The sequence below is a fragment of the Paralichthys olivaceus genome, chromosome 8 (assembly GCF_024713975.1).
Source record: "Paralichthys olivaceus isolate ysfri-2021 chromosome 8, ASM2471397v2, whole genome shotgun sequence".
Classification (NCBI taxonomy): Eukaryota; Metazoa; Chordata; class Actinopteri; order Pleuronectiformes; family Paralichthyidae; genus Paralichthys; species Paralichthys olivaceus.
Genome location: NC_091100.1, coordinates 4,203,157 through 4,229,431, shown reverse-complemented (window position 1 = coordinate 4,229,431; position 26,275 = coordinate 4,203,157). Strand labels below are relative to the sequence as shown.

Genomic DNA, 26,275 nt, shown 5'->3' with positions numbered 1-26,275 from the left:
TCTACATTTTGCTTCTTTGCTGTGTGAGAACTCAGAGAAGCAGCGAGTGTCCTGTACATACAGGTCACATTCTTCATATTAAGACTCAGCACCCTCTGTCTGATGTCATAAAGATAACACGTCCATCCTCCGACAGCCGTCGCTACCTGAGGGCGAGGGCTGAGGGGGGGGTGCTCTCAACTTCCAGACCTATTTTAAATACCCCCCCTTTTCCCCTTAGGGCACATAGTCTACCTGTATGCACACATCCTCACACTCAAAAGCCCTCAGACCTCACGCACACACACACGAGAGAAACCGTTTGACCATGGACGCGTGCGCCGGAGCTCACACTCGTGTGCGGCGCAGCGTATTTGTCGGGACGTGTGAAAGATCGCTGAGCCAGTTGCCTCAGGTGGAAGTGTAGGTGAATGGGTCTTGCGCCTCTGTGTGTGTCTGCATTCAGATGCACATGTAGTGTCATGTTCCTCTTTTACTCTGGTTTTGTTGTAGCACTGACATGGAAATCCTGCTTTTGTGCTACAGCGAATCTGTGTTTGCCTTTCATGTGCCATTCGTGAGGTTTTTGTTTGAGGCCACCGGCAGCACAGTTACAGTGATGTTAATGCAGGTAGATCCAGAGGGACCCAGATAAACTGGTGATGAGAGACATTAAGACAATAATCAGGAGGAAACTCTGCTGAAGTTGTTGGAAACCGGTTGTTTTTTAAAGACACGTGGTTTAAACCGACTGGTTGATTCATCCGTTATAAACGTTGATATTTCAATATTCAGTTAGGACTGGAAGAACTCCATGTTACAAACAAGTTTAGCTGGATATGAATCCAATCTAATCCCTCAGTGCTTAGTGGAGATATTATGAGTGGCAATCAGCATTTCGTGTTTCCCTTCCCATTACCGTTACCTCTGCCTGGACTTAGCACACCGCTTGATAACCTTGTACCAATCCAATACCAGTGCTTTTAAAAATAATAAGAACTTGTCTAACGTATTTTAACAGCTGTACTAATCCTGTATGGAGGCGATGTTGCATGGCCAATCGCCAGTGTTGTAATTAGCAACACTCGCGCCACCCGTAGAAACTGAAGTCTGTCGTTCTGCACACGTCACTGTTTTACTTGTGGGACTTTTCAGGGTGACATTTTACCAAATTGCTGACATTAGCTCCGGCTAACTTTAAACTCCCAGAAATCAATTTTCCCAGTGGAAGTACAGTGCAACTGCTGTTCTGGAGCGAATTAAAAGACGTGGATTCGGAGAGGTACATGACCTGCACGACACAGATGATCCGATGTATCGATAACCTGGTTATGAGAGTTTGATCATCTTGCTGTACTGAAGTATTAGCTGCTTACTGGTTGAAGCTATGGTTGGATGTGTTAAGACTTGATTTGTAGGACCATGCTGTTTGGAGCAGCATCAATGGAAGGGCTCAAAGGTCAACCAGATTATCCCACCATCGGTTTCTCAAAGTAAAAACAACTCGTTCGCAACGTGAAGCTCGTAATTTTCCCAGGAAGCTGCGGCTGCTGCTTCACCACAGACAAATCAAATGCCCATCAATTAGTGTTGAGAGTTTCTCCCTCTCACAGGCTGAGATTCAGCTAAATTAAAGGTCGAAGAGCGTTGAATATTCGTTGCTTGATGAGATGCAGTTTACAAAAGGAGGATCATAGCCGTCAGTCCGGTGATAACTGAATCCCAGCTCTGCAAGTGTGGCTTGTTCCTCAACTAATTCAACCAGCAAAACTGATTCGTGAAACGTAGGTAACTTTATTTATAGTTTGGCTTCAAGTCATCTGCTCAGTGTTTGTGCACAGGAGGAATTATCCCCAACAGCCTTGAGTGTATTTGTAGCAATTCTCAGTGTGTGTGTGTGTGTTTGCATGTTTGTGCACAGTCTTGCCATTCCCAGTTATGTTGTAATACTTTGCAGCTCATTATTAAACTGACACTGTAGCCCCTACAGTCTTGAAGTTACACTCTATGTTTTTGCAGGTTTTTACTGAATTATCAGCGCTTATTTGGAAATCAACACCTTAAGCTATTTTCTTGACACTTATCAAAGAATCCGGGTACACGCCGTATACGTTTGCACATATCCATTCTTGCACAGACAGTTTCTGCTCCCTCGGCCTCACACACACATGCACGCACACAGAGCTGCCGTCGTCCTCGGAGGCCCCGCTTCAGCTGGCAGGGGATTAAGAGGTCAGGAGTCAAAGGAGGGACCAGTCAACCTACAGAGCGCCACGAGAAACTGACGAAGCAGAAAAAACTCAGGGACTCACAGATATTGTGCTGAATCAGAATCAAAAACACAAGTTGACCCCACTGAACAAGCACCGCACAGCCGCCTGTGTTCTGTGGTTCATTGTGTTCCCTCTTGGCTTCAAGCCGAACGTCTGAGGATGCTGGGACCACCGAAGGTAGACAAAGAGATGAAACCAGCACGCTGGGGCTTGTGCAAGATTCACAAGTGTTACTCACTTGTTTATCGAAATGAGAGCTGGTTAAGGTCACGATTTCAACAGTTGGCTCGGATATAAATGTCAAAGCCCGTGAGGTGTGTGGCATTTAGAAAGTTAAGGTGACTTGAGGGCAGCTGTAAAGAAATTCTAAAACCTTATAATTAATGTAGCGCAGTAAAAAAAACAAAACACTCATAATATTGGATGTATGCTAACACGTAATGTCAGTGACTCATCTTTAAAAAAAAAATCATTTTTTGCAGAGAAGACAATCTACTTCCTGTTTCATACTTTGATAGAGCAAAAAAAAAACCTAGTGGACAGAGATCGATTTAGTTTGAAAACAAAAACAAAGAAGTAACTTGTCTGTTAACAGTAATACACAGAATTATTGTTTGCTATATTTCTTCAAGACAAGAAATGTGCCACAAACTTTTTAATAACCTCCAAGGTAACGTTTCGAGCACTGTGCATATACCTGCACCATGAAGCACCTGACAGGTCGAAATGCAAATTAAGATAAAAAAGAATACCACTCAAAAACATCAGCGGTGAAGAGTCTGAGAAGTTAAATATATTTCTTGAGCCTGACAACATCTGTTGGCACGGCTGCAACAATAAACCCACTGATGGCTTTCTGAAAACATCCAGTAAATCAAGAGCGCAGAAAAATAAAGGGACAAAAGAAATGACTGATATAATACGAAGTATTTAAATACAACAACTGTGGAGCTTAATGTGTTTCTGTCAATTAAACTCAAACTGCAGAGAAGAAGGGGCAGAGCAGAACTATGCGTTTCATTGTCAGTGGAAGACAACGTTTGCTTTACTACAAAACAGAGCCACAAATGTTAAAATGTGCTGAAAGCTGAGCATAATTACAAACCACGTCCTGGAGAACCTGTCAACTGTTGTGAATGTTTAGCTTGCACGTTTAAAAATTGTTGTTTTGAGTCAACAAGGCCCGGATTATTTCTTCATCACACCCACATGACAAGTCTGCAGAGAGCATGAGACAAAGCAGCTCGTAGCGTGGTCCTGTTATTTGCACCCGGGTGAAAAGTGCAAAAGACAAATCAAATTTATCTGATGAAAAGAACCTAATTCTGCCTCCGACTTTATAACCAGCTATTTGTTTGGGTTTGTGCCGTCTCAGATGAAACATCAGTCTCAGTCGCTCTGCACTTGTCTCTCCACTTTATCCTGTGCCCGCTGAACCCAGCGTAGCAAACTGTGGCTGTGGGCGAGCCTGTGGTATTTTTAATTTGGACATCTTGTTCACAGATGAGAGCCGAAAGCCACTTCAAAGAGATGGGAGCAGATCAAAAGTTAGGCTGCAGCAGCTTTAACGCAGCGGGAGGAGAGAATAACGTCAGTGTGTTGCTTGTTCGCAGAAGACGATAAACGCAGATATCGTACACAAAAGTTGATAAAGTCTTAAATTTAAGTTCGGGAACATTTTACGTCAGAAGGTACAAAAGACGACACTTTTGATTTGTGCATCGACTGAATATAAAGATGGACGACATAATGTACAGCTCCCCAAAATGTCTTGATTGCCCCCTGGTGCCCGGCTGTAGTATAGGTCTAAACCTTTGCATCCTCCATGTTAGCAGATGGGACATGGGCTAACCACAATGTCAAATACAGTTTTCCCAGAAATGTTTTCCGTCATTATAGGTAGCTCTTGTCACACTGATGTTCAAGGGTTCATGTTTCTAACAACTATCGAACTGTTATTTAATGTAAAAAAAAAACAATGAAACTGGAAACAGCTGAGTCTGACTCACGATTGTCAACAGCACAAGATGTCAGCCTTCGTATTTTGGATATTTTGTGCAGTGGGAAGGTGTCATCCGTCAATGTTCTATGATACAGGACATAGAGCTGCTCGATCATGGCAAAAATTATAATCACGATAATTCGGATCGATATTGTACTGACAATTAATATACATGTTTACTTTTAAGACAAATAAATCATTATCATTATCGTTATTTTGTAAGCTTCATCGTTTGAATCTTAACTGAAAATCATTTAATCGACCAGCCCTAACTGGAAGGCGCTATGCTTTAATTATTGCCTGTGAAACTCAGCGTTGTGCTGCCTGTAGCTCACAGGATAATTCTCCAACTACTAGTCTGAAGGAACAAATTAGGTAATTGGAGGGTACATTTTGTTCAGTTTAGTGTCCACTAACTAAACCTTGTATTCCGGCACCTGCCAGGCTCTGTCTGAAACATCTGGAGGGAACAGTGTTTATTTCTGTGTGTCTGTCGTGTGTTTTGCACCAGTGCACTCGCGCTGGCCACAGACAGTCCATAAACACAGACAGACCAAGACAAGTCCAAGACAAGCAGGCTGTCGTTCAGTCAGCGGTGAGGAACGTTGCTCCATAGCTTTGACGAGGCCAAGACACACCAGACTGTTGCTCTCCGCGGAACAGATGGGATGTATTAAGACTAATTGAGGTAGCAAAGACTGATGGAGCAATTTCCCGCGCCTCACAGCAGCAAAGGAACTTGTATACAATATATGTGCTGGGTTTCAATTGTCAGCTCAGGGACTTCAAATTTGCCATTACTCAAAGGGCTGGGAAGGGGTGTGTGGGGTTGAGGAAGGGATACATCGATGAGTTGGTGTGTTAGTTAGCGGGATCGTGCAAAAACTACAAGATGGATTTCCACGAAACTTGATGGAAGGATGTGGTATGTGTACAGATATAGTGTTTTCAAAAATGTCCTTGATTTCTCAGAAGAATTTTGGGGACTGATATTTATGTTCGCTGTTTGGTGCAGATCCAAATAAAAATCTGGATCAAGTGAATTCAAATATGGTTTCATAATGGAACAGTTGGGCCTTGATGGCAGAGTGCCATTCTAGTTCCCATAGTTTTACATGATATGAAGTGGGGATAGATTGTGGGGGTTTCTCCTTCATATTGTTGCCTCTGCTTCATTAGAGTGTTTCATATCTTGGAATGGACGGAGAAAACTATGCAGCTGAGGGTCACAACACATCAGGGTCGGCACAGAGAACAGCTGAATAAACAAACAGCTGTAGACGTGGAGTAAAAACTGCATCTCGACTCAGTCATGTGCCTACGATTGAAACAAATGTACAGTATTATGCTGTAGACCAGTTATTGGCTCTAAGCTGCCAACGACTTCAAATGGAGAAAACAATAAACATACTTCTTCCCATGAAATCCAACAGAACAGATATTATCTCTAAAGGAATCTGAAGGAAGTCACGTCTTCATTAGAACATTTCAGCTCCTTCAAAATTCATTCAAGACACATTTAAATTCACAGTTTTAAAAACAACATTTTATCGTTTTCTTTCTTGTGACAAAGTATTTGTGACCTCTTCATGACCTTTGCCTCGCTTCAGGCCCTTTCTATTCACTTACATGACATTTCACAACTAAACCGTCTCCTGCCCTTTGCATGAAATGTTTTTAAAACAGGCGTTGTTTGATATCAGTTCAAAATCAAATGAGGTCACTTGTGGCTGCAGTGGGAATCTATGCATGTGTTTGTGTGTGTGTGCGTATATACACACTCCCATCCACACACACAAACACAACAACACCATCTTTCCCTCTCCAAACATCCCCTCCAGCCTCAGGGCTTTTTTTTTTTTTTTAACAGAGTCGTGTGTCAGTGCCCGGTCTGCAGCGGAGCGTGCCGTCGCCATTCCTCCACATTTCAGAGTCCAGTTACACCACAGAGGAGGCGTTGCAGCTGCAAGGGGCAAACTTTGCAAACTGGCAAGTTTGTGATTAAAAAAGAAATATTGCACAACTGGAGTTTTGGAAATTTACAAAACTTTGCAGACTTGGTTCATTGTTGCCCAACACTGTCATCTGCTCTGAGTTATGTAACCGATTGTTTACTGTGTATTTTTTTGTACTCGGTTCAGTTTGGGGTGATTTAACTTTCTTTAGTGTATGTCTGCTTATACAACAAACTCGACTACGCAAAGTAAAACCTGTCATTGGGTTAATGTGGCTGTTGGGTTGAAGTGGAACCTTCATAAGAGTCCAATTACATCTGCCAAGGTGAAATGTTGCTCTGCTGGTTCACCGTGAACTCTGCTCTGAGTTCAGCATTTTAGCCATTTCATGAATTGCTTTTGCAGCACCTGTGCTAAGTGTTGTAACCGAAGTGGTTTGATATCACAGCAAACACTCCTTCAACACTCCTTCGACTGCTGCTTCTTCGGAATTCCTTCAACTGCTGCATCCAGCCAGAAAAATGTTTTAATTAAGAACTCAATTATCATTTCAAATGTGATCGGATTGCAGGAGACATGTGAAGTCGTTTTCAGGGCAACGGCTCCTCTAACCGTGTCTGCACCTTCTCAAAGAGTTAGAAAGGATTTAATGATGAAAAGATGCCAAGAATAAATGGTAAACACCATTATTTAAGTCTTAACTACTCAAAGCGCTTTACAGAACAAGTCACACCCACGTTCATGCAGTGCTTCTATACGCAGCACGTTTTCTATCACACACCATTCATACACTGTCAGAACAACCATGAAGGGCAATTTGGGGTTAACACACTTTGGAATGCAGATGCGAGGAGTCTGGGATCAAACCACAGACCTTCTGGTTAGTGGACGCCCCACTCTACCTCCTCAGCACAGCAGTCTGTTTTCTTGATTTGTAGACACTCACGGTCGTTGCTAAGTTACTTGCACTCTAACTTATTTTTAACTAAATCACTTGTGAGGTAATTGAGCTGCTTTTCTTGATGTGTTACAGTTTGCAAAGAAACTGAATGACTTAGGGCCACAGTGGCTTTATTCAGGACTTTAAAGGTCCAGTGTGTCAGATTTAGTGGAGAATAATCCTCATGATGTTTTCACTAGTTTGTTTCTTCTAAATTCTATGAATTGTAGTTTTTCTTTACCCGAGAAAAGACACTTTATATTGAAATACTTTATATTTACATGGAGGGGGTCCTCTCTACGGAGGCCGTCATGTTTTTGACATTAGTCCAGACTGGACAAACTAAACACCTTTTGAGTTTTTATGACAACTGAAGCTACCACAGGTTCGTTTTCACTTTTAGAAGGGGAGGGTGAGGTGAGGGGTGTTCAGCTGCAACATGCAACTTCAACACTAGATATCACAAAATTCTAGACACTGGACCTTTAAATGAGTCGTCTGTTCTTCGCAGTGAGTTCGATATGAGGCTCCGCTCCTGGTGGAGTAAATGCAAACAGAGAAAGAGCCTGGGATCTTTCCTGATTAATGGCGTTTTGAAGAGATAAGAGCTACGAGTGTGTTTGTGTGTGATGACATCAGAGGTCTGAACTCAGTCTGATCCGTGAGTTTAGGTAAACATCAACTCTGATGGTCTCGACACACAATTGGCCTTTTTCTCCGTCAGCAGCTGTTTGCTATTTTGAGAGTTTTCTTAATAAAACCATGAAACTTGATGTAACTGCTGCAGGAAAACGGATTTTCTGGCAGTGATATTTTGCAGAAATAGCACAAGATGGTCTTTGTCCAAACTAAAGTTAGATAGATATTTTCTTTTCTTTGAGTTTTCGTCAGAGTCGACCTCACAGGACAGATTTTCTGTGTGTGGAAAATAAAGGCAGGGATCAGATCTGGTCTCGTAGCAGGCGGCCTGGCGCGGCTCAGAACGGCACCACAAGGAGTTAAAAATCGGACTTTCTGTTGCTGTGTAAAATGCAGCCTTTGTTTCTGGGTCATGAACCAGCCGAGGTCACCGACTTTAACCGAACCAAACAAACACACACACGTCAATTTGCACTAATTGATTCCCCTCCCAGCAGAGACGGGAATTAGGGTTTGTGTGAGTCTGTGCGCGCATGTGTGTGTTTACTTTAAAGGATCTGTCAGGAGTTTAAGTAAATAGATAAGTGACAAAGTAAACATCCATTTCACACACACACACACACACACACACACACACACACACACACACACACACACACACACACACACACACACACACACACACACACACACCCTAACGACATCCTACTTCAGATATACATTTCTACACACACATTAAATGTGCGTGAGTCATATTATTGAAAATCGTTCTGTGTTCACAACGTCCTGGCGATGAACTTTTCCTAATAATAACCCAATTATAGTCTGTGTGTGTGTGTGTGTGTGTGTGTGTGTGTGTGTGTTCCTATAGACATCTCTCTCTGCAGTAAATCCGTTCACGCTCCCTGACCTAACACTGGGTTAATGAGGTGGTCCAGCAGCAGGGGATCAGTTCGCAGAGGTCTTTCAGCCTGTGTTTCAATATGTATGTATGTGTGTGTGTGTGTGTGTGTGTGTGTGTGTGTGTGTGTGTGTGTGTATGCGTCCCTGCCAGGATGGCTGCAGCAGATGCAGTGTTCATGATGGTGTAAATTTGCGTTTGCGTGAGACAGACATGATCTGGGGAACGTGTGATTGTAAATAACAGCTCTGATTGTTGCTGATTTTCTGCTGAGACTTTGCCATGTCTGGAAATTTCCAGCACAAATTACTTATTAGGCCAGAAGTCAGCGCTGATGCAGCGTGTCGCTCGCTGCTGCGATGAGGATCCGAGCACATTCTCATCACCACAAATTACCCGTACTGCTCCGCTCTGTAGGAAAATGTGCTTAAATTCCTACTTTGTTTTGAGGTAGTTGTGTCATGTGACGTTGGGTAATTTACTGAGTCTCCACACATGATTAAATTCAGTTAGTGGAAAACTTCCTCCAAATGACCTGAGAAAACATAGAGCACTCTTTCACACACAGTTAGTCGCAATAAAAACCAAGAGGTGAAAATAAGACATCATGGTTAGAAGCGTTTTTAAATTAAATTTACACACAGACAGCAATAAAACAAGTGAACATTAAAATCGACGTTAACATACAGCCTGGAGTCAGGTTCGAGGAGACAGAATTCAAATGAACATAAAACTCGTTCTGCAGTAATTTCATACGTGACTTAAACGAGGGACCCAGTTTCTGTCATTTTCTCATCTATGCTACAAAGAATTCTGCCTTTACGTACGAAGAGATTTGTCCGTTAATGCGTTCTTTTACGTTGGGATGATTGTGAAGCATCCACTAGAGGGCAGTGCGGGGTAGAAACATGGCGACGGGGAAGGAGGTTGTGATTAAGCAGCTCTTACGGAAGAGTTGTAAACAGCGATGGTCCAACTCACCTCACTATAATTTCCCTATGATCGTCTTGTTTGAACTATTGCAAAATGAGCATAGACACGGTACAGAGATCGAGGACGAGATGTCCCTGCACTCAAAGTTATTCTTATTATAAATAATAACTCTAATAAATTACATAAACGATCCTCCTAGTGCTGAGCATTTGGCTGTTTATTAAAGTTGTGCACATTTGTGTTCTTACTACAGAGTCGGACTGTTGTCGTCAGCTCATCCAACATCAACAGGAGAAGAGGCAGCGAGGTGTGTTTGCTCCACTCCAGTAAAGTAAGTAAGTAATGATGTCACGGTTTTTTTAATGGTTTTATGCCTGTTTGTTAGTTGCTCTGCTGTCAGGAGGATTGGCGAGGCTTGGTGGAAAGGTCGAGGGCCCTTCTAGTGAAGTGCATCAACACATTGACTCGTGTCGCACAGTGAATGTGTAAGAAATGAATGTACGTGAATGGGCAGCTGCGTATCTGACATGCAAACACATCGTTCATAGAGGAGAGAGGAGAACACGGGGTGGAAACTTTTTTTTTGGTCATGACCCAACCTGGTTTGGTATTTTCGTGTAGCACAGTTGGTCACACCTCGTGGTTCAGATTAAAAGTTTGGTTACACTGGTTTTTCCACTGAGGGTTTGACGTTTTGAAATCCAGCGACGAGGCGCCACATGCACAGTCAGGCATCGTGCCACAACAGCTACAGCAGCTACACAGTCGTGGATGTCAAAGGTTGTGTGTCTGTGTGTGTGTGTCTTCACTTCACACCCCACTGGCTGCCAGCCTGTCCTGTCTGTCAGCAGTTGGAAATAAGTACGTTACCTGCAGTCACACAGGTGTGCCACAGGGCAACCCCCTCAAACATGTCTCCTCTTCTTTAAATCCTCAGGGAAGTTACAAATCCTCCAGGTGCCTCGACGCCTTTTGTGAGCAAATATTTAAGTCTCTACATTTATTAATAAAACCTGAAACAACTTCACCAATTATCTTATACACGATTCTAACTTGTTGTTTTTCTTTGCTGGAGTTCAGTTGATTGAGGTAAATTACTCAGTGATCGACTCTTTTGATGTTTTGTCTGGAATGAAAGCGATGAAGCTAAAAGACGCAAACTTTTCGCCCTGGAGCATTGAAGCGTATCATCAGTCCCTCCCCCGTCACCCTCAGATCTGTCAGATCCCAGCCTGCCATCACTTGTTTATATTTAAATGGCATCTCGCCTGGAGCTGAGATACTGACAGAGGTCACAGACACACAGTTGCTCTATTCTTTTCAGTAAAAGCAAAGGATCAGTTGGGTTTTAACGTGGGTGAATAAACTTTATTTCTTACTGCACACAGCTGTCATTCCGTGCCGATTCCAGTGCATTTAAAAATATAACAATTTACAATTCAACGTAGTTCGACATCTGCGCTGCGATGATGCTTTATTTACAGCTAGTGGCAGTAAAGAGGAATAAAATGAACCAAAAAAGAGACACGTTGCTAATATGTAGAACCTGACCAAATTATAGGTTGCCTGATAACATGCTTTTAAACTGCAGAGAAGATGTTTTTATGAATCTTTATATCTGTATCAGAATTTTCTTTCTGCCTAATATATCGGTCGGGCTCTGCTAATTATGTCACTAATAACATTTCTTCCATTCTGGACCGTCCACGTGAAGAATAAGTAGTAATGGAAGTAAAACACTATAAAGACTAAACCATCTTTTTTTATCTAGCGGCCATTCAGACTTGTTCGACACAGTTGTGCAGTAAACTTGAAGTACCGAGCTGACGTCAGCCAGCAAGTGCCAGAGGTGTGGCCCCGAAACAGTTATCGGTGATATAATATAACGTATATAATGTTTGATAAAGCAATAGGAGAAACGTTCTGGTGATGTCCCGGCTTCACACTGAAATATTTCAGCTTCATAAAAAAACTCTAAACCCGTATTTAGATTGTAGATGGTTGTATTTACAGTGTAAATATATATGTATACAGAGAGACAGATCTACACACACCTCAAATATCTAAATTATATCTATAAAGTTCTAAAATAGAGTTCGGATGATTAACTGGCGTTTAACAATGTCAGAGACTTGTCACTGCAGTTCTGTTCTGGAACAACAGCAGTGGGAAGCTAACATCAGTCTTACCACAGAAACCTCAATCGAAACACAGATGATGTCATAAACAGGCAGGTTCTGAGGATGGGCCTGTTTCCCCTGAGAGCAGCCGCCGTGGCGGCAGCTCACCTGGGTGCCACTACATTTTCATCATAGCAGCAACGGGCATATCTGGCGTCTCTGCCATACCTGAGTGAGACTCCAACAACACCCAGGTGTCACAGTGACCAAGCCACATGGAGCGAGGTGGGCGAGGTCGCTGACGAATGATTGATTCGGTTCTTTCATAACATTCATCTCTGCCAAGGAGGTCAGGTTTTCATTGCTGCTCGTATCTCTGCAGGATTCTGCAAAAATTCTTGAAGCTTGGTGGAAGGGGCGGGTATGAGCGGGTGGATCCAGCATCTTTCTTGAATCACTTTCCCAGGGAATCATTCAAAGATCATGATTGGAGTTTGTGTAATTTGGTGCATCCTGAGAGATTTGAAGGGGACTGTCGGGCCTCGTGCTCCGAGTGTCGCTCTACTTTGAAATGACAATCTCCCAACAGCTTTTATAATTACTGGGAGGAACCAGGTTAAGCAGGGGTAATTAACTACTCTGCAGCTCTTCCAAGTTGACAACATGCTCTCTCTACTCTTGCTACTTGAGCAAGGACAAATAAAAATCTTGTTTTTTTTAAATCCAGACCTCACTTTGTCCGTGAGGCAAACACTGGATCAACAACTTCCACATGTCAGCTGCAAGAACTTAGTGTGAAACTATTTCTGCCTCAGACAAAGAGATTGTCTCTTCATAAATATCTAAGTTACCAGCTATTCCTCATAATGCAACCAAGGGAGAGACACAGAGGTTTATCGAGACCTGGTGTTAACATCTGTCCTGACAGATCTGATCTCATGAAGATGTGTACATGTGTTCACACCTGGTTTTAAAATTCAGTTTCCTGAACATGTTTTCACTTGTGATTTGATATCACTTCTCTTCTCTACATCCAAATAATCATGACTGTCATTTGTGCTTGTTAAGACCAAAATAAAAAGTGTTTGCAGATGTGAGCGATGACGGTGTGTGTGTGTCTGTGTCGGAATGAGCGCGAGAGAGAGGTAGAGAGCGAGCGGAGTCGGCAGCTTCGAAGACAGATTTGACCAATTTGAGAAAAATATCGATCATTGTATGTTGCTCAGTGTTAATAGTGACACTGAGAGCCTTAAAAATACATTTGATTCATTGTGAAACTGGAGCGGGTGAGGACATTAGTTGGGTTAGTGCTCCTTTATATGCAGCTCAAGACGGATTCGTACACAGCGAGAAGAACGTGGCCACACGGTCCGATCTCAGGACGTATTTGGGTACATTCCGATCTAAATTAAGCGCTGACCACTTGTGATTGGATCACTCAGGACGGACGTCTGGGTCTAACAGGGTCAAAGTTGGGTTGAGGGTTAGAGTGGGGACAGACAGGTGGAAAAGAAGAAGAAAAAAACCCACAGTATATAAAAAACAGACGTTAATCACGTCAGGTCAGAATCCAGCAGCCAATGAAAACTCGAGGAGGGAGGTTCACTGAAGTTCAGTTACAAATGACAGGAGGAGATGAGCCGTCACACACTGCGTTATTAATTTGTTCCAGAGGTGCCTGGTCATGCTCCCTCTGTGTGTGTGTGTGTGTGTGTGTGCACAGTTGTGTTTTATGCATCTTGTCAAAATGAGTGACAACATTAAGAATAAGGTGAAATGAAGAAGAGGTTGAACTTCCTTTGAGAGTTCAGCGTCAGGAGAGAACAGGATGGTTGTGTTTGTAATTGAGCTTTTACACTAATAGATTGTGTGTGTTTGTTTTTTCTTTCACCTAGTCTATTGTGTTGAGTGTGACACATCCATGTGCTGCTGCTGTCAGTCTGGCGCTGTTTTTGGCTGCGTCTGTCTCGCTGCAGGTGTGCAGTTGGATCACAGTTATTTAAGAAGAAGACGTCGACAAGCCCTTGACACCAGTGTTTGCAAATAGAGCTCAGCAGCACGGCTCCAGATTCATTTTCTAAATAGAGGTTTCGATTATCAGCCACAATATTTTTACCATCCGAGGTAACTTAACACTCGTACACATTCTCCTGTAGAAGCCACAAATCTGTATGATACCAACTGTGTTTTAAGAAAACGTGTTTTAATTCAAGTCCCACAATCCTGAGGTGGAGAAGTGATGTCTCTAATGGGTGGAGCTCGCCTTTAGCAACCACGAAAATCATGTTCACAATGACCGCATTGTTCAGCGTATCATTAAGACAAGTCCGCAAATCTGCAAATACGTGCCTAGATCTGTTCCTCCATAAATCTACAAATGTATTCACAGATAATAGCCAATCAATCAATCACTCAAATTTGATTTGAATAGCCTATATTCACAAATCACAATTTGTCTCATAGGGCTTAACAGGGTGAGGCTGACGAGGCAAAGTGTTATAATCCAAGAGCTGGAAATACAGACTAGTCAGCAGTTGCAGCTCAGATGCTTGGTTACTTATCGAACAAATAAACCAAATCTGCCTCTGAGACTTAATATTTCATAATAATTTTATTGTTTTTTTCTCCTCACGCACTTGCTCGAGCATGTGCAAACTTTTCCGAGCAGCTCCCGCTCAGCACGAACAGCATGTAGACTTTATCTACTTACACAATAGCTTCTGCAGCTAAAGACTTTTAGACAGATTGAAGTCGTTAAACTGATTTTACTGCTGAGCCTTTTCAGACGTGAGGTAACAGGATATTCCACTGCGGGGAGTTTCAGGGGTGTGGGAGTGAAGGTAAAGTTTGTACCACTAACTCATGGACCCCTTTTTTCTCCACGAAAATGACGCAATGTCCCTGTAGACCGACTAAAATTCATGATCCGTGCTCTGCCTCTTTGTACCTTCATTCCTGACTTTCCTGTCCTCCTGTCTCCCACACACCCCCTCCTCTTCCATGCACTTTTACAGACCACGAGTTTGTACAATTGTAGTCGGGTTATAAGTCATACTTGTAACCTTACAACAGCTGTAACCGCTCACTCTGCTGCTAGCGACCATGTGGTTACTGCTTTTACAGTATTTCCAGTTTCCCTTGGCGATTTCTTTAATGTCCTTCATGCTTCCTACTTCCACTGGGTGTAAATAAATAAATAAAACTTCCGTCTTCCGTCCTGGTAAGACACTCAGAGCTCATCCTCGACAGAAACGGAGATGAAAAACAACACAAAGAAATGACCAAAAGGAACATTACACATTGTGCTAATGCAGATCAGCTATTGATTGGACATTTTTTGACATTGACTGGGATGCACCAGACAATGTAGGAGAGAAGAAGAGGAACTTTAAACTCAGAAGAGAGACTCCAGTCGACTTGAGCAGGACATGACGTATAAATCCTGCTGCGGAGATCATGTGTTTTTGTTTACTTTACCAAAAGCTTTTGAATCTCGACGTCTTTCAGAAGACAATAGACAAAATGCATTTTGGGTAAGGTGGCTACTACAATCCTGCAGCTGTTACCGTAGCGAGAACAGTGTTGGTATGAATTATATAAAAAATGACCAAAACGATGAAAAATCAGATCCGAGTTGTAATGAACTTGATCAATAGCCACTGTTTGTTGTGCTTGACCAGAATATCTCAGAACTTGATCTCTCTGCTGCAGCTTGAGAGAATGTCAGCGCTGTCGTATCTGGCTTCTGTAACACACTTTTTAAGTTCAAGTTTTGTTTAGAGCAGATTTTAGATATATCGTCAGCTACCAGCTTTTAAGACACAACATCTCTCTCTCTTTTCTTCGTCTCCCTCTCTGTTTTCTGCTTTTCTCCATCTCTCTACCTTTCTCTTATCAGGGGGGAGGACAAAGGTTTATGTGGGCTGTTCATTCTGCCTCACAGTGAGGGATGGCTGCAGTGTATTGTGGGTAACAGAATCCAGCTGTGTTGTAGGCTGTGCTTGTGTGTCTGCTGGTGTGAACATGTGCAGGAATGTGTGTGTGTGTGTGCAGTATGTGTTCATGCCGGTGCACTGCAGGTCTCACATGCACGTTGACCTGTTTCATGTCATTTTGATGGAGACGCTTCTCTTTCATCACGTGTCCTTATCTGCACTCGTACAAATCGCTGAGGATTTACTGAGTGCCGCAAAGTCTTAACAGCAGAAAACTCACCGTCATGACATTGTTGACATCTAATTATGAATTTGTGACGTCGGGGAGAGAACATTTCTCCAGGTTTTGGGATTACAGTGTAACGCTCGCAGGGTAAAACAACTGTGCATGTTTTGACATCCTAGGTTGATGTTAATATCGCAGTTGGCAGATTCTTGGCTGTATGACACGAGCACAGAGTCTCTATCAAACAGCAGGCCCAACAGGCCAAGACTATAAAATAGACTCAGATTAGGCTGGAAACATTTTGTTTTTCACTCCTTCTCTTTCCCCCCACTGATCCTGTCATTCCTTTGAAAAGCTGAGACAGTTTCAAAAATAGGAGGATTTATATGTGAAGCAGCTGCAATCGAAGTTAAGAATAGGTCGGCTTTTCTGCAAATTATCTGCTCGGAATATATATATACTGCGGAAACTCTGGTTTACGATACTTGTGTTCTGCCAATTCCTTATTTAATGCCCGACCAAAGAGATTTAGACCTTTTACATGGTTGAACTGAACCTCAAGCAGTCAGTCAAACAAAATCTACAAACAGTGCGACTGCTACTACGACAGATAAGTGATGGATGGATGGAAAACTTTAAAGTCCTGGTTGAAAATTACGAACTGACTCCTAAAAAGTTGATAGTGATAAACTTAACTATAAATGAAAGGAGATTATGTTTTTTCTTTTGAACATTAGACCATGTAAACCTTTCAAGCTTGAAATGTACTTCGAGAAAGAAATACAGAATACAGCTTTTGAAAAAGACATAAAGAGCAAATGCAAAGAGGCATAAGTGTAAATTGAGGTAAAGGGGAACAAACTGTACTGTAAAATGTTGCCACAGTCTTTATTGGAGACAAACATGGAAGTGAAATCTCTGTTTAACCGCAAAAGAGAAACTGTCTTGTGTCTCACCCCCTACCTACGACAAGGTCAGAGGTCAACCACCTACAAAGCAGCGGCTCTCAAGTGTGAAGGGATTCAGTTTCTAAAACAGGGAGACTTCAGCAGGGCGGATACTCGCCGTCATGGAGGTTTGAATTCTTACAGTCTGTGGTCGAAGATTTCTCGACTTCATGAATTGAACTTGGCTGGTTGACGGATGGTTTACTCTACATGTTCTAACACATGGGCAGATACACACTGTTTACTTGGGATTTTAAATGGCAGACTCGTTTTACAAAAGGAAGAGATATATCCTAGGGATAAAGCCTGTTAACCTTTTTCATATACAGACTTAAAGCCTCCATTATGCTTGAGTGCTTTCTTTTTTCTTTCCTTCATTCATATCTCATTCAGTCATTTCCTCTTGAGCTTACTGTTCTGTGAGCGACTGCACACAAAGACAGATCCAGACTCCCGAGCTGAGCGCGTCTTTAAAGCAGCGACGTGTACCTAGAACAAAAGCTGTCACACGCCTCGTCATCGCAGAGATACCTGGTGTGAGTCGATGTTTGTGTCTCAGTGAGAACAATGCTGATGATAGCAGCTCTTTTATTTCTGCGGCTGGTGTGACAGAGTGGTTAGGTGACTTTGGACGTTTCTTTATTTGAGCTGTCTCCACTCATCTCTGCACACCGGGTAAAAATAACACGGTCACGCAGCAACGTTTCAGTGGCTGGGTCGTATTTTATTTCACAGCACATTTGCACAGTGGTCATTTTCGCCTGAAGTCACGCTAAGGGATAATGGAAAGTTAAAGTGTATTTGTATTTCAGTTTCAAGGTTATACAACATATTTGATAGCTCGTTAGCTACAATAAGCTACAGCTAACATTAGCACTTCGTCGCTGTGCAGTTTGATTCAATTTTAAATGTATTCATCCATTTATTCATTATTTAAATATATATTAGATATTATACTCACAGATGTCAAACTTTTCATCGTGTTTCATTCAAATGAGTTTTCTTGGATACTAGATGTTAAAAACTACTGCAACAAAAAAAACTACAAAAAGTGAAGCACTGATTTCAGGTACAAGCGAAAATATTTGGTACAGTGCTATGTGGCTTTTTAGAGAAGACGTTTAGGAGTTTACGAAGATCAGTGTTCGACATCACAATTTGACTTTTGTATTTTCTCCACATTTTCATGTTTTGGCCCCAAGACATTGTACCGACAAGACTCCAACTAAAACTAAACTGTAATTGGAAACCGATTCATAAAACTTGTCACAGAGCAGACAACGCTCTGTGGTTTACAACAAGACACAGCAAATCGAGAGAAGTTTATTCTACTCAGTTTTTTTCCCCACTTAATTTTTTACCCTGTTGCGTATTTATCAGCATGTTGCAGTGACTTTTATATCAAACAGAAAAGCATAAGACACATGTGGAGAACTGGTATTCACAGACGAGCCAATTACAGCGTCCAGCCACATTGTTTAGTCATGTGAGTCGCAGGTTGGAGGTTTGATCTTTTTCTGAAGTGCTGCTGAAGTCCTGAAACGAGACTGTCAGATTTGGCAGCTTCTGGTTTATATTAGCTGCCCAGGAAATCCCAGTTATGGTTTTTAAAGCACACAATAAAACACAAAATATCTTGATTACCACTCAAATATCAGTGCTTTCTGTAAAAAGTCACTTTAACCGTCCTCTCTCTTCCCTCGCTGTCATCTCTTTTCTGTTTGTGCTCAGTTGTGACAGAATTTGATGGAATATTGCAAATTCTCACCACCCTGACAAACCCTGACCTTACTCACTGCATGAATGGAGGCATGGGGCCGGAGGTGCGCTCCTGACTTCATTAGCACATCCTGGGTTTTTCCTTCACTTCCACGTCAGGAGTCTTGGAAAGGGCAGGAGTGCAAGAGTTTACTAATGCAAACCAGGTCAGAGGGTGAGGAAATTGGGAGTGATGAAAGCAGGAAGAAGAAGGGGTGACATAGAGATATGCACTCAAATTTATTAGATGTTGTCATACAGAAACTGACAACAGAAAAAAGGATGTAGCCCACTCCATGTAAGAGTGTGGTTACCCAATCCAGGGCAGCCAGGTTCAGAAAGTCTTTTTGAAATGATATTCAGATTCAAGTTGGTTACGTTGGCTGGGCAGACGTCTTACTCTGCACATGTCTGTGATCGGTGAAAACAAACAATCCCCATGCATGTCAGGGACAAGGTAACATTTACTACATCAGGCTCAAGTCGGGATAATACACCAAAAAGAAACTGCGCTAGGGACGTTTTTGCTGTTTGGCCATTTAGAACCTTAACCTGTGTTACAGAATAGACCAGTGTAAAGTTGAAATGTGTATATACATACATCTTTAGAGAAAATGCAGTTTACATTTGCTGCACTACCACAAAACAGCACCTCCTGCCCCTCATTTCCCAACAAGTCTGTGTGTGGTGCCTATTCTTTTGGTAACACGATAAGGCAAATATGTCAAACATATGATTGAATGTTCGGGTGTGTCTCTGTGTGCCTTCTCAATCACAGCATATTTGCTCGGGGTATGTTTGTATGTTGTAGCCGTGTGGCTGCGGCTGTCCAACTGATCTGCAGCAGACTGGGTTTCACGGACTAAGGACTGTGTCATAAACACAGGGACCGGGCTGAATATGTTTCTCACTTAACCCAGGAATGGTCACCCTGGGTGGGCTGTGTTAACTCAAGGTCTTGGTCTGTGGGGCCTGATCCCTGGGGTATCTGCTCATTAAGGATATAAAACATTAAATTCACTTTGATGGAGCAGTTGGTGTTTGTATATACTGTCTGCCTGTGTGAGTGTGGAAGCTAGGGTTTGTTGATTGTGCTTGTGATTGCATTGTTTTATGACCATTTATGATTTAGACTTCAGGAATTACATCTTAACTTTTATATATTCATCAGTAACAATGTCTTTAACCGGCTACCTATGAACACCCTATTGTGTTTGTTTCATATTGTACTTAGTATGTGGCTTGTCACTAACACCAACCGTTCTCTTTCTTGTGTCTTCTAGAGTTTCGGGCCAGCCACCACGATGTTACCTTACTTCCTGCTCTTGTTCCTCTCATCTGGGCAGGTGTTATCCTCTGAGTGCCCAGCAGACTGTAACTGCCCACTCCAGGACTCTATATTCTGCATTCAACGACGGTCCAGCTCTGTGCCCCGTGTCCCCACCAGCACCCACGAACTATACATCTTCCAGAATGGCATCAACACTTTGTCCCAAGATGACTTCAGAGGCTTGGTGGAGTTGGAGATGCTCGACCTGAGTCAGAATGTGCTGGTAGAGATTCCAGATGGCGTATTTGAGATGCTGTCAAAGCTGAAGAACTTGGATCTGTCCACGAATGACATCACCCACATTTCCAAAGGGAGTTTTTCTGGGTTGGTCCAGCTTGAGAGGCTTTATCTCCATGCAAACCGCATTCAGAGTATCCATTTGGAAGCTTTTGATGGTTTAGATATGCTGCTGGAACTCAAGCTCCAAGGTAACCAGCTCACATCTCTTCCAGCTCTTCACTTCCCCAAACTTCTGCTTCTAGACCTCAGCAACAACAACATCCCAAGCCTGGGACCCTCAGACCTCCAGACTCCTCACCTGGAAGCCCTTAAGCTGGCCTCTCTGGGGCTTACCTCTGTGGATGAGGATCTAATAACTTCCCTGGGGAACCTCCATGAGCTCGACATCTCCTTTAACCAGTTAACTGAGGTGCCACAGGCCTTAAAGCAAGACTCCCTCAAGGGGCTGATCAGGCTCAACCTGGCAGCCAACCTATTTGGAGAGCTCAGGATGGAGGACTTCCAGAAACTGACAGGACTTCAAGAACTAGATCTAAGTGGACTTAATCTACAGGGTTTTCCACAGAGTTTCTTCCAAATATTCCCTAGGTTGATGCGCCTTACAGCAGCTGAGAACCCATTCAACTGCTTGTGTCCATTAGCCTGGTTCCCTGTGTGGCTAACTGAGAAGGGTATGAGTCTTGGTAGGCCTGAGGAAACTAGATGCCACTTCCCTCTAGTTAATGCTGGAAAGATGATTTCAGCACTTGAGCACAAAGATTTTGGATGTCCACCTACCACAACAGTGCTGATTGGTTCACCCATTGGAAGTACTCCTGTTCCCCAGATGCTCACCACACCCCCTGAAGCCACCCGTACCAATGCTATTCCTCCTCCTCCACCTCCCAGTGAGGAAACAGTGTCCTCAAAAACAGTCAGCTATCCCCTTGCACCAGAACTTCCAATCTCCCCTAGTTCCACCAGTGGGGAATATGAGCAGCACATCTGCCCACCAAACATCTGCCTTAATGGGGGCACCTGTAATTTCGATCCATCGGGTAGACTCAGCTGTCTGTGTCCCTCAGGAACCTCTGGTCTCTATTGTGAAAATGTGGATGAAGTTCCTGAGCCACCAAAACCTGTAGCAACAGAGGTTTCAGTAGTTGCCCCTGTGATGCCTGCTGAACTTGATGCCATCAGCTCACGCCAGGTGACCTCCACATCTATCCTTCTTGACCTGCATCGCTTCATTGAGACACGACCACACATTCGTGGTATAAGGTTGACCTACCGTAACCTCTCAGGACCTGACCGACGCCCCATTATCCTGAGTGTACCAGCATCCTACCCCGAGTACACTTTGCGTGGTTTGAGACCCAACTGCACCTACTCAGTATGTGCCAGTCCCTTGGGTGAGAAAGTCATCTCTAGGTCAAACAGCTCTGTAGAAACAGGGTCATGTACAGAAGCTCGGACCGAAGGGGTTCCACTGACATCCTTAGAGCCCAGGGTGGAGACACAGAGCCAGGTAACATATACTCTGATCCCTGCCCTGGCTGCCTTGGCATTGGTACTGGGGTTGGCTGTGTTGGCTGGGATGATCATCTGCCTGCGGAAGAGGAGGCAGTCCAAGGCAGGAATGGAGCTGGAGTTGGGCCCAGCTGATCCAGATCCCATGGAACTGGAAGGGATCAAGGCCTGCCTGGAGAATGGTGGAAATGGTACACTTCATCAGAAGCAGCCTGAGATTGAGCGCTGTCACACTCCTCAGCCACCTCCATCCTTGCAACAAAATGGGGGCTTGGACTATGAGGTACCCTTGATGCAAGGACATTGCCCATCAAACAACAATCTAGCATCACTAAAGCCATCGTATTTCTAAGATGCACTATTTCCAAGAACATTTGGAAAGATTTTAGAGTGAGTGGGCTTACCCATCAGGACTTTTGACATCCTGCTTTGGCTCATTTAGTGGTTAAAGTCTAATTTCATTCTAATTTCACACAATTTGAAAAGTGGCACTTACTTATTTGGACTTGTCGAAATGATAACACTGCAGAATGAATCCTCTATTTTCAAGGTACTTAATGTTGAAGATAGAAAGCATATTGGAAATGTCCTAAACCACTGTGTTTCAAAGCTGAGCTTGATGGATGTGAGACTTAACTGAGTGATTTAACTAAGTGCAATCGTCTTAGTAGAGGAGTGAAAATGGAAGTGCCTTTTCGCATCGACACAACTGTATTCGACAGCTCATTTTTAAAATGTGTTCGTTTTTATAACAGAAACTATGTGAATGAGCTGTCATCCTGTTGCTGGATTAAGGAGAAAATGGAGGAAGGTGTGTCAGGCCACAGAAGAAGAGGATATGATGATGGTTTAAATGAAAACAGGGACTTGCCTGGACCACAGGCCCTGGAGCAAAATGGGGTTTTGAACAACTCCACCTGCTCCATGGGAACTATAAAAAGAACTTGCACTGAAAAGACATATTCCCTTCCCTTTGTGGTCTCCCAGTGATGAACTGCCAAAAGACTGATGGTCACACGAGGAAATGCAATAAGAGAAAAAATAAAAAGCTGCCTAAACCCCACATTATTTTGTTGACATGATCTAATCTGAAAGTTTCTTCACATGTGGATTTTGATTTTTCAGTATCAACAGACAATGATTCTTTCTAGAAATCTCAGAAGCTTCTGACTTCGCAGGAGATACATTTGCTGTGAAAGATAAATGGACTGAATGAAAAGCCATTGTGAATTGACTTTGTTGATATTGTTTTGTGCCGTGACGAGAAGACTGTTTTGCGTAGCTGATGTCATGATATTCTTCTGCTTCTGTCCATGTGTTGTCTTTTCTAGTTTTTTTTTTCTGTAATTGTTTATTCAGTATTTAGGTTACATGTTGCTAAAAATGTCCTTAGCCCCTTCTAGTGACTGTAGAAGTGAATACTAATTTAAGTTTATGAGACCACAATCTCTGAGCCCATCGGCTTTCACATGACGACGAATTAGCCTCTGCGGGAAATGGCCAATATTTTGGGGCTTCCAGTGTAGACAGCTGATATCCGAGTTGAAAATCCCTTCGCTGTTCACAATTTACAGTTCGATAGTTGCTTTTATCATTGAAGGTTTCGCCACACAAAACACAAACAGTGATACTTTCTCGACGTGTTTAAAGTCTGGACGGTATGTTGGCTATTCTTGGACTGTCTGCAACCAGAGCCTGCTCAAACGTGATTGGTCCAAACAGAATCTGTTTATAGAGATTAACGAGACCAGCAACAAAAACAACCGGCAGTAATCAACAATGAGGAAGTTTTTAAATGACAGAATTAAAACTTGGCCACAGAGCCTTTTCGCCAACATACAGTATATCTGATGAACTCGCCGTATGAATCCAACCGTCAAGTGTCAGACACTTTATTTTCTCTGCCAGCGCTTCATAAAGACACGGTTAAGCCTCAGACTGTTTGTGACTTCCAAAACTGTGTTCAAAGGCCTTTTGCCACAGAGCCCAAACCCATAAAGCTGCACACATGTGCCGAGAAAACAAAGCAAGTTCAAAGAGTTTCAAGTCAATTTGAAGTGTCAGTAACTTTTAGACGCTAGTTGTTTCCTCTCTGTGTTGTTGACAGTATCGTTTTGTGAGACATAGTCTAAACAGTTCCATCCATCCATTCATCCATCCATTATCTATTCCGCTCATCCTTTGGAGGATCTTTGGGTGATGGGGCCAATCCCAGCTGACAGCGAGTAACAGGCGGGTACATCCTGGACAGGTCGTCACCAAACTGACAAATAAAGATGGCAATTAATCATCGTTATGTTCACAGCTCCAGGCAAGTTAGAGTTGCCAGTTAACCTAACCTGCTTGTCTTTGGACCGTGGGAGGAAGCTGGAGTGCCTGGATTTATTGCTTGCAGGTGTGAGAACATGCAAACGACAGAGTTGGAACGAGGCGCCAGCGCTAACCACAGCGCCACCGTACCACCCATTCACAGTATTCCCATGTAGCTTTGTTTTTTTCCGTCTTACACGCTCCCTCTCGCTGCTGTTCTACACTTTAACCATCCTGTGTTTTTGCCTAACAACGATCATTGGCGTGTGTTTGGAGACTATTTTTCTTGTTTACTGCTTAACCAGACTGTGAAATGCACCATTTGGAGAAATTTATTGTCGTCTGAGTCTCGGAAAGTCACAAACTTTAAGTGCTTTTTTCCCCCTTCTCCTTAGAAAAGATTATTGAATCACAAGCAGGTTAACAGAGACGTGCCTTAGCAGCACTCTGAGCCTTACCGAGATCTCGTAGAGTCGTATTACATACTGATGTGTATTCCAGGAACAAAAGGGCCTTTATTTTTGCCTCACAAGACATTGCATTATATTACATTACAAACTAAAAATGAAGAAACATGAAATGTAATCAATTTAGCCAGTTTTTGAATAAAAGAGCTTTCTCTGTTCTTGGTCGTCTAAACAGGCAAAAGCTAAGATGACTGTGTGTTTTCAGTTGGATTGTTCAGGTGTGTGTGTCTGTGTGTGTCTGTGTGCGTGTGTTTAGTTCCACATCTACAGTAAGTTGTCAACTTCATAATGGAGCTCATGAACTACACTGTCCAAAATCAACTTACCATCCTCCAGCTCCTCTTCTCTCTTCACTCTGTCAATATTCCAGTGCAAACACAGACGCTCATATACAATATCTGCTTTCCCCCCCGATATATCAACTGGAAGTCTCTCTGGCTTTGCACAGTGAGAGGAGACAGGAAATGTTTGAAATACTTTCAACATGCTTGTTACGGTATCTTTCCTGTTTATTTAGGAGAAGCTTTTCTTTCTTATCGTTTCATGTTCGTCAGAATCTTTACATGTTTGTCTTAAAAACAATGCTGAGAAAAAAAGAGCAGTATTAAAATGCCTTAATGACAATACGCCTGTGGTTTTGTGTTTTTTTTCATGAATGGCACTTTTTTAATAGAGCTGTAACGTACATGTTAACGGGCTCAGTAGCGAGGGGTTTTGCAGTTTTACTCCTTTTTGTGGATTTGAGGAATCTGGGCCTGTTGCACAGGGTTTCTGCTGTTTGCAAGTTAAGTTTAAGACTTTTTAATAAATGAAATAAACAGATATGAAGGAATAGTTGCAGAGCAGGGAATAGCACCATCCCTCAAAGGACAGCTTATAGTTTTATTACAGCGTGTCAATATCTGTATTGTTGAGAGAGAACTTACATATATGTATGCCACCAAAACATTCCTCCCTCAAAATAAATAAATAAAGTGAGAGTTTGACGTGAGATGGTGGATCACACTAGATATGAATAAACAGCTGGATGGAGTCTGATAATAATGAAAATAAACATTTGTACTTTACAACAAACAATATGAAAATCGCAAACATATCACATGGTAAAAGCTCAAATATCTGAATTAACTGCACCTCTAAATGTCACATTAGCATAATTAAGAGCCACTAAAACCTTTTAAAGATTATTATGAGTATATCATATTTTAATGTATTTAAACATTTCTAAGGCCTTAAATTCAGATAGTGGAATTTCAGCCTTGAGATGGAAACCCTGGTTGTAGTTTATGAGTCTGTTTCGAATGTACAGGGTGTTGCAATAGAGGAATGTTAAATATAACAACTGAGAAAAAGATTTCCATTCCCAACAGAAGATTCATCACACACACACACGCACACGCACGCGCACACACACACACACACACACACACACACACACACACACACACACACACACACACACACACACACACACACACAATCACACACACACAATCACACACACACACACTGACCTCAACCACAACCTGATTACTTTATAACGTAACGCTGGTGTGAGGATGGAGGTCATTTGCTGTATTTTCCGCTAATAACCAAAAACAGATGCCAGTGGAAAAAAACAAAACAAAATTACACACAGTTTCCAGATGAGACGACTGAGCTGTTTTTGCCGGTGGCTGCTTTCTTGCTGACTCAACTTCTACATTTTTCTTACACCCTACTCCACAGTTCACTGCAAGGAAAACACACACAACAAACCACGAGACCAAACTTATACAGGGAGGAATACAAGATGTATCTGAATATCTGGT

At 42.6% G+C, this 26,275-nt stretch overlaps 1 protein-coding gene across 7 annotated transcripts in view; it reads left to right on the top strand.

The window, feature by feature from the left end:
- Positions 1-25,090, top strand: part of LOC109639280 (vasorin-like) — a 30,318-nt gene extending 5,228 nt beyond the window's left edge. For 2 of the 7 annotated variants that reach the window (XM_069530462.1, XM_069530467.1), the window contains exons 2-3: positions 9,876-9,953; positions 19,892-25,090. In XM_069530462.1, coding sequence (XP_069386563.1) covers positions 19,913-22,039 — 2,127 coding nt within the window. In that variant the 5' untranslated portion in view covers positions 9,876-9,953; positions 19,892-19,912 and the 3' untranslated portion in view covers positions 22,040-25,090. Of the gene's footprint in view, positions 1-6,124; positions 6,244-9,875; positions 9,958-19,891 lie in introns of all 7 variants that reach the window. The other 5 variants (XM_069530466.1, XM_069530463.1, XM_069530465.1 and 2 more) reach the window with 4 other exon arrangements.
- Positions 25,091-26,275: the final 1,185 nt, after the last annotated feature.